The sequence below is a fragment of the Prosopis cineraria genome, unplaced genomic scaffold (assembly GCF_029017545.1).
Source record: "Prosopis cineraria cultivar Desert tree isolate PC_DT_omini unplaced genomic scaffold, ASM2901754v1 PC1, whole genome shotgun sequence".
In the NCBI taxonomy this organism is placed as follows: Eukaryota; Viridiplantae; Streptophyta; class Magnoliopsida; order Fabales; family Fabaceae; genus Prosopis; species Prosopis cineraria.
In genome coordinates this window covers 10298577-10307695 of record NW_026555332.1, presented here as the reverse complement: position 1 = coordinate 10307695, position 9119 = coordinate 10298577, and the positions used below count along the sequence as shown (strand labels likewise).

General features: G+C 35.3%; 2 protein-coding genes across 2 annotated transcripts; both read left to right on the top strand.

The window, feature by feature from the left end:
- The first annotated feature begins 2510 nt into the window (after nucleotides 1-2510).
- LOC129312886 (putative disease resistance protein RGA3) lies at nucleotides 2511-3431 on the top strand. The gene has a single exon (XM_054955698.1). The coding sequence runs from the start codon at nucleotides 2511-2513 to the stop codon at nucleotides 3429-3431; it is 921 nt and encodes a 306-aa protein (XP_054811673.1).
- A 7-nt stretch (nucleotides 3432-3438) lies between these two features.
- LOC129310933 (putative disease resistance RPP13-like protein 1) lies at nucleotides 3439-6713 on the top strand. Its single transcript, XM_054952832.1, has 2 exons — nucleotides 3439-5511; nucleotides 6242-6713. Exon 1 carries the CDS (start codon nucleotides 3446-3448, stop codon nucleotides 5414-5416), a length of 1971 nt encoding a protein of 656 aa, XP_054808807.1. The 5' UTR covers nucleotides 3439-3445; the 3' UTR covers nucleotides 5417-5511; nucleotides 6242-6713.
- The last annotated feature ends 2406 nt before the right edge of the window (nucleotides 6714-9119 follow it).

Genomic DNA, 9119 nt, shown 5'->3' with positions numbered 1-9119 from the left:
TGAAAAAGAAGAAGGAAGGACAAGAATTTAAACCAAAACTAGCAACCAAAGCTCTGATGCCAATCTGATAGGGACGCGGAAGCAGAATCGTGCTAGTTTAGGGACAGAACCTTGAAACAACAAAAACACAAGAACAAAAAGAAAGGGACGAAATTTATGACGGAAATAAAGAAAGGTATAAAGTAAACAATAGGATAATGATCAAGGAGAAGATCCTCTAGAGCACCTGCCTCTAGGAACCTCAACCTTCGAAGACACCACAAGAGTTGATCACGCTCTTGATCACGTCAGTTTCTCACACAGGATACCACCACAAAGCACTAAGGCTCACAAGAGTTATAAACTCTAAAATGAATAATTTCATTCAACTTCTGTGTTGTTTACAATAGGGAGCATGCCTAATTTATATAGGCTCATAGAAAAATATTTCCTAAAATTAAAACCCTAATTTCCTAATACTAAAAGGAGAAATAATGATAAAATATTCAGCCACATAATTTAGGAGATGTGATCCTAAAATTATGGGATTACAAAATTTAGAAATTAATATTATAATTAATTCTAACCTTTGACTAGACTCAAAATAGAAAATCAAATCAAAGGACCATTAAAATAGGAAATAATTTAGGAGACAATCAAGGGATGATAAAGGATTTGAAATCACGCCACCCTTGACTTCTTTACTAGGGTTTCATGCCTCCTTGCATGCAAGAGGCTCAACTTGCAGTCTTCCTTGCATTGGGCTAAGGTCTGCATCTCTTGGGCTTGACTCTTCATGAGTTTGGATCTTAAATACATTATACACGTATAGATGCTCTCCTTTGGACTTGAGGGGAGTGCCCCAATGCTCTCCAAGCTCTTGAACTTCTTGCACAAGACTAAACAAGGCTTGCTTCATGGCTTTGGTTCGGGCTCTTGTCATTGGACCTCCAATATGTTGCAATGGGTCTTTAGGTACATTGGATTGGAAGTATTGGGCTCCTTCTATGTCACCATGCTCATGATTACCATCCTCAGGCTTCGTTGCCATTAATGCTATGTCACCCGTGCCATGGGGTCCATCAGTAAGGAGGGAGGGGGGACCAGTAGGGGCTGCACCCCCCCCAACACATACTTCCAACCCTTTAAATTTTATAAAAACTTTATAGTATATATATTTTTTTAATTTTGACTCCCTTATTTTTAAATTCCAGCTCCTCCCCAAAATATATTGCCTTTTTATATAAAAAAAAATTCATTCAACATGAATCCTGACAATGGGTAAAAGAGAAAGACTAAACGTTAAATCAAAAATGAAGGTAGAGCCTTTATCATGTGACTAATATTGAAAAGTGATTAAGTATTTTTGAATGCAAGACCATAAATTAAACCGCACAGAAAAACCATATAGTTTCTACAATCAAAAAAAAAAATTGACAAACATTGTAATATTAAAATTTCAATGAGATGTCCAGTGAGTCATAATATGATTACATCTATTTGTCTCTCTATAAATATGGTAAAAAATGAGCTACTATCTAGTCCCTCGAAGAATAATTAAGTTGAATGAGTAATGAGAGACCAAAATAATAGTTTTAAACTTAATATAAATTCTCTATATAAAAAACAGAACAAATAAAATATATTTTGCTAAAAATGAGTGACAGAGATAAAAATAAGGCATCAATTTTATGCAAAACTCATATATAGTTAGACCGGGTGTCGTGCATTTATACAAAATCCAAAATAAACCAAATTGTTTACAATTGGTAAATTGAATAGCTTCCTATAATTTTGATAGTTATATTTGACTTTATGAAGACATTAATAAACCACCCAATGTTGAGAAACGTAAGTCAAAAAAGTAGTCCCACCAAAATTTAATAAGAGGACCCCTTGACTAACTGTACTAAAAAGTGATAAAGATAGGATCACAAGAATACAGAAGTTCAGATTAATTGATCTTGAATGCCCAATGAAATTAAAGCAGCCTCATTTATTGATTTAATGTGAAGATATGGGTATCCCACCGACACATAATGTTGGTAAACAAAGTCAAAAGAAGCAGTACCACCAAAATTTAAGGGAAAATTATATCTAAAAATCTTTGGAAGATATTTATTACAGGAAAAGACTAAATAAATTTGAATTTGCTTGGTAAATTAAGGCACATAAATGTAATTCAAATCTACGGTCATAGCAAAAAAATTTCTGAGGTGTAGCTAAAGGGGTTTAAACCCAAGATCTCATGACACACTAAAAGATTTATAGCTACCAAGCACATGTTTGCATTTATAAATTGACATTTACCTAATATTTATTTAAATAACTGTCAAAAGTACATTTAAAGTATATCTAAAATATATTTTTATCAAATTTAATAAATAATTGAATCCTTTAAATACATTCTTATCACTTTATCAGATATAAACTGAAGATCAAAAACATAATTTTCGATCTATTTATTTGTTTGACGGTAAAGTTGAGTCGTTGAGTCGTTGACGGTAAATATTACAGGCAGTCAATATAAGATGGACTCGGGTTGGGAAGGAATAACAAGCCTCACTTCATTTGATGAAATTCTAAATCCTCCTAGCCAGAGAAAAACGCTTGAAATGGGATCTTTCATTCTCCAATCTGGTATTGTATCAGGCTCTCTTCAGGTTATCCTTGATCGATTCACAACATTCGCCCAAAGAGAACTCGGCATAGTTTTAGGCGTTGACGATGAGGTTAAGAAGCTAGAAAGGACAGTATTGAAGGTTCAGGCTTTTATCGATTCTCTTAGCAACCAGCTTCAGTGGCCTTCTACTCCTCTGGCGTTAAAGCTCTGGCTTCGGCACCTCCAAGACGTGCTTCACGATGCTGACGACCTGTTGCATGAGATTGCCTTGGAAATTTCAAAATTTACTTCTAATAGACCAACCGACACAGAACAGGTACGAACATTGATTCTCTCCAGATTTCATTTTAGCCTTCCTTCTCAAGTAGTGAATATGCAACGTAAACTAGAAGACCTAGTGAAAGAGATGGACGGAATGTTTGCTAGTGAGATATTGCTGAAGGCGACGCAAACTATTGAATGTAATTGGAAACTGCACAGTTCTAGTTCATTAGTGGACGAGTCATATGTGGTAGGAAGGGAATATGATAAAATTGAAGTTGTGAATATGTTATTGTCGAACGGAACGGACAGAGAATCAACTTCTGTAATTGCAGTTGTGGGCATGGCAGGGATCGGCAAAACAACACTTGCAAAGCTTGTTTATAATGATGAGATTGTCAGGTACACATTCGACTTGCTCATTTGGGTGACCATTTCTGTGGAGCATAGTGTAGAGAGAATCTCAAAATCAATTTTTGAGAGTGCTACTGGGAAGATGTTGAAAGTTTCAGATCTGAATCATATTCAAATAGAATTGGAAAATTGTTGGCGAGCAGGAAGGTGTTGATTGTTCTAGACGACATGTGGAATGAAAATACAAGTCACTGGGATGTCTTGCGGTTGCCATTTAGAGTTACAGCAAAAGGAAGTAAAATCTTGGTGACTACACAAAGCATGAGAGTCTCCAACATTGTTGCTACTACTCCACCTTATCATGTAGACACTTTATTGGATGAAGATTGTTGGGCTTTGATTAAGAAAAGAGCCTTCCCAAGCATTGAGCTGGATGAGCGCAACGATTTGGTGGAAATTGGCATAAAGATAGCAGAAAAGTGCCAAGGGTTACCATTAGCTGCAAGAATCATTGGGAGTGTTTTGCATTGTAAATCGGATAGAAATGAATGGGAGGCAATATTAAATAGCAAATTTTGGGAATTACCTGAAATTGGGAATGAAATTCTTCCAGCATTGACACTAGGTTATCATCTTTTGCCTCATTGTTTGAAACGTTGCTTTGCTTATTGCTCAATATTTCCTCAAAATTTTGAGTTTATTCAAGATGATTTAGCTCAACTATGGGTGGCAGAAGGGTTCATCCAACCCCAACCAAGGAGAAGAATTGAAGATATTGGTAGAGACTACTTTGACATTCTGTTGCAAAGGTCATTTCTCCAATTTTCACACCGTGACCATAACAATCAACAAGTGTATAAAATGCATAATCTCATTCATGAGCTTGCTCAATTTGTTTCTGGGGAACTATGCTTTAGAATGGATGATAATATTGACACGTCACATCTATGGCCTAATTTCACAAGTGTTCGACACTTATCTTTTGTTTCTGATGGCAATAACCAGCAGTCTTTGGAGTTGTTTCGTAAGTGCAATCGCCTAAGAACGTTGCTGTTTTTTTCATCAGAAAGTCAAAGCCATGTTAATGATATCTCTTATGAACTCTTTCTTAGTCTTCATCGTATCAGAGTGTTGAATTTGAACTACACCAATATCAGTGAACTTCCTGATTCTATTGGTGCTTTGAAACACCTCCGCTACCTTGATGTTTCAAACACAAATATTGAAAAGTTGCCAGAGTCGGTGACAAATCTACATGGGTTGGAAACACTTAAGCTGAAAAATTGTTTCAACTTTCTTCAGCTTCCCATGCACATGAAGAATCTAACAAACTTGCGACAACTTGAATTGGATGTAAAGCGTCAAATAACATTTATGCCACCAAACCTTGGAAACTTGACAAATCTTCAAACACTATCTGCCTTTATTGTAGGCAAGGAGAAAGGGCAAGGGATTGAGGAGCTGAAAAATATGAATTTCCTGCATGGATCCTTGTGCATCACTAACCTTGAAAATGTGTCAAGCGTCAAAGAAGCTGTCATGGCCAGGTTAGACAAAAAGCAATACATAGACAAATTAGAGTTGCAATGGAATGAGTTTAAAGTTGACTCAACTGAACAAGTTTTAGCAGGACTTAGACCCCACTCTATGATCAAAGAGCTAACTATATCAGGTTACGGTGGCTTTATGTTTCCAAGTTGGTTGGGCGATCCATCATTTAACAAGCTTGAGAGTATTTATTTGCAAAAATGTCACCATTGTCGGCATCTTCCTCAACTTGAAGGGCTTCCATCTTTGAGATCTTTGTACATTAATGAGATTCATGATTTGCTATCACTCCACATTTTTCGTGGTTTTCTACATTTGCAATCACTTACATTGCAAGACATGCAAAATCTGCAGCAATTTGATTGGGATGAAGGTGCCATGCCTAAGCTACACCAACTTGTTATAGTAGATTGTCAAAATCTACGCTCTCTTCCTCAACTTCATCATCTTTCTTGCCTTGAAAATTTAGAGATTATGCATTGTCCTCAGCTCCAATCATTGCCGAATGGCGGACTGCCAACTTCATTGGAATCTCTTATCATTGTACAATGTGACATTCTAAGAGAACAATGCAGAGAAAATTATGATCAAATTTGGAGAATACAAAGGGTTGAGATTGATTATGAGCCCCTCGAAATGGCAGTGGCATAATTTCTTGATTGGATTTTCATGCACAAAACGATTTCTCTTTGGCCTTAATAGTCTTGATGAGATGGAAGATTTCTATTAGAAGTTTGAAGGAAGAGGTGACCTTTCCCGAATAGAATACATTACCATAACTTGTTTCTCCATGCATAACTACATGAATATTCTGTATATCCTATTTACTGTTTTCTTAAGAATTTTTCTTTTTTATTCCAAATAGATCAATTCGACCCCACCTAGTGGGATATGTCTTGTTGTTGCTGTTGTTGTAGTAGTAGTAGTAGTATTCCAAATAGATCAATAGACTGTAATTGAATACTATTATCATGTTAAAAATATATCCTCCATTTCAATAACACGTGCTTGAACATGCTTTCTAGGACATCTTCATTATTGTTCTGTGTCAAGTTCTCTTGAAAGGTTAGGAATGATTGTTGAATGGGGCCAAATCTGTTGCTGAAATTTAAAACCACTGTTAAGTTTTCATGGAAGAATGGCCTTAACAAATACAAGAATAGAAGTTTTGGAGCTTTAAGTATGTTTCTCTACATGCTTAGGTAGACTGCTATTCTGTTGCTTTTGGATTAGCAAATAAACGTGTTTCTCTTATTTTTCTTGTTTCTCCTAGTATTTCTTTGTGTACTTAGTTTGTGCTGTGTTCTTAGTGTAGTTTATCCTTGAAATTAAGATTTAAACTTTGATCTGAGATAGTTATGAACTCTAACATACAGTGTGTTACGATGATCCCATTTACTTGCAATCAATAACATGATTGAAGAGTTTCATGTTGGAACTTTGAAGCACACAACAATTTCTATTTTCTCTTTACAGTATTTATATGGCAGAAAAAGATGAAAATTCAAGTACAATTTGCTGGTACGTGACCTGTCCAACTCTGAAATATTCATCGTGTCCCATCCCATTGTCATCCCTGATAGCAGGTGCATGTGAGAATCTGCAGAGGAAAGCTAAACCAGAGATTAATAATCCCTTGTAGTTCCTAGAGCAATATGATAATTTATATAGAACTAGAATATATAGCTGCATGGATGTTTTGTATTTCCTATTATTGTCTCCTCTTGGAATTTTCCTTGTTGATTCCAAGTTCCCCAATAGGCTGTGATTGCATGCATGCATAGGTGTGCTTGTGAGTTTTGGGCGGGGGGATAAGTGTGCGTGTGCCAACAGAAATTTGCAACAAATTTCAAGAAAAATCCTTTGTAAATGATCCTGCAATGGATTTTTTTCATAGAAAATAAGGGTGTCATATTTTTTTTTTTAATGCATTTCATGATAGGTTGCAAAATTTGTTTGGTGAAAAGTCCATCACAGATTTCCTCATTTTGATTTTGCTATCTGACTGGGACAGATTTAAGTATCATCGAGCTCAATTAGGGATAGTTATTCTAAATATGTTTTCTATATCCACACAGACTCGAACATGAGGCCTCGTGCTTAAGTGATCATAGGCCCTTCCACTAGGACCAATTTAAGTCCGACTAATGGATACTCTGACATGTCATGCTCTTGACAATTTCTCCCGTCTTATCCCATGTCTTATTTCATTCCTGTCTCTAATTGCTGATAACTATGAGTAGTTGAAGAGGACTGAAGAGGTGAACCAAAGATTAACAATCTTCTCTAGTTTTTAGTAGGGCTGTGCATACGGCTGCTGTAATGACCTAGGAGTTTAAATTAAAAATTAAAATTTATGATATCTAATTGAGTTTTTATTAATTTTTTGGGGAAAATACAATAAGAAGGGATCGTTGTATGGTGGAAATTGTGTTGACAATTAATCCATTAAGTCCTTGGTTCGAATCATGCAGATGTATGAGAGGAGTTTTATTTTCATTTTGGTCTTTGATTAAATGACCATTATCCCTCTCGGAATTTAAAACAAAAAACAAAAAACAAAGAAAGGAATGATACGCACGCACATAAGATCCGAGTATTTCCTTCCCCTTTCATTTTTTTCGCCTTAGCAGAAATCGATATAGCTAGAGTTAGTTATAGAAGCTTCGTCCACCAACGTTCTCCTTTCTCCTTTTCGTTCCTCAATCGTCGGCAACTATGCGGGTGTGCCATTCGTCTGCCGTTTTGGTTGTTCTGTGGGGTGTTGATCTCTTTTTATTCCTCCCCTGTTTCGGCACCGTCAGTCTTGCTTTCTTCCTCTGCTGCCAGTCCGTTGCCGGTCAGTGTTTGCCGTGAGTTCATCGCTGTTGAGGTTTGATTCGTGAGGCTGTGTTTCCCTGCACTTCCACCAGTCCTTTCTTGGTTATATTTCTCATCGCCGGCATTCACCTCTTCCATCATTGTGCTTTTTGTGGTGTGGGGTCGGACGTTCTTCTTCCTCCTCCATTTTTCGCTCAAGCAACTCCTCTTGTTTCTGATATTGATAACCTGAGGTGAGGATTTTTGAGTTCTCTTTCATGCTGATTTTGTGAGTGTATTTAGAAAGCTATAACTGTGATCTCTCTTACTAATGTTGCTGCCATCTGTGACTTTGTTTGGAGTAGGATTTGAGTAAAGTAAAATTTAAAGGTTAAGTGAATATTTCCGTTGAGTAATTTTTATAGGGTCCTTTTGGGTTATTGTCAATGGAGATGAACGTGGATTTGGTTCTAACTGATTTTGCTCTAGATTAAATCTAAAAATTGGTATTCGAGAAATTTTGAAAAGGATATTAAGGAAAAAGAGGCTTGATATTTGTTGAATTTGGATGCACATGAGATGTTTGATAAAATGCTTGAAAGGAAGTTGGAATTAGAAATAGGAATTTTGAAGAGAATGTTTTCATTGATAATTCAGGTACTAAATTGCTATTTATGTATTGATTTTCAGAATGTCTATTGAATATTGTGGAATTGTAGGAAGCTGAATAAAATTTTAGTGCATATTAAGGAGATTGAAAGAGAAATGAACTTCTTGTTATGGTTTAAGCAATAGGGCTTACAAGATATTCGATACAGTGTCTGTTAGAATGAGTTTTGTTTGGTTATGATCTTCTAGAAATTTCATTAACTTTTATGAGGACATAATTGGTTTAAGTGTTGATTATTTATGGGTTTAACTTGAGTTTTGTAAAGAATTTTGATTGTGAGACAAATTGGATTTTGGAAATTGCATGGTCGATGAATATAAATGGTAATATTGTTTTTAAACTTCATTTTGGAGATGCACCTAAGGTGCTTGATAAGATGAGTGATAGAAGAACTTTGAAACATCAACGTGATTAAGAGTAGTATATATTTACATGCAAGTTTAGTTATATATACACACACACACTTGAGAAGAGTTAAATAGAAACAAAGTGTTAAATAGAAGAAGATATATATTAAGTTTAGTAGAGATTGGAGGAATTAAGACAAAATTATAAATTAAGACATAATTAAGACATAAATTATATATGTTTTACTAATGAGGGATTTTTTTGTTAAGTTGGTTGGAGATTTGTTTGGTAAATATCTCCTATTGATGTAATATGAACGTATGTATTATGTTATGAAAAAATATAATTATATGCTCTATATAGATTGTAGTTAGGGTCTTTATTTTGTTATATACTTTGTTTGTTGGCTACAAGGAGCAGAACTCTTAGTTATTGTAATTTTTTATTTAAAGATTTTGATGTAAAATTTTCAAGAGGTTTTATTTATAAGGGAGGTTTTGTTGAAATTTTCACAAAATATTAAGGCATTTGTTGAGG

Coding starts and splice junctions, on each gene's coding strand:
- LOC129312886 (XM_054955698.1), top strand. CDS start 2,511: ATGGACTCGGGTTGGGAAGGAATAACAAGCCTCACTTCATTTGATGAA.
- LOC129310933 (XM_054952832.1), top strand. CDS start 3,446: ATGTGGAATGAAAATACAAGTCACTGGGATGTCTTGCGGTTGCCATTT.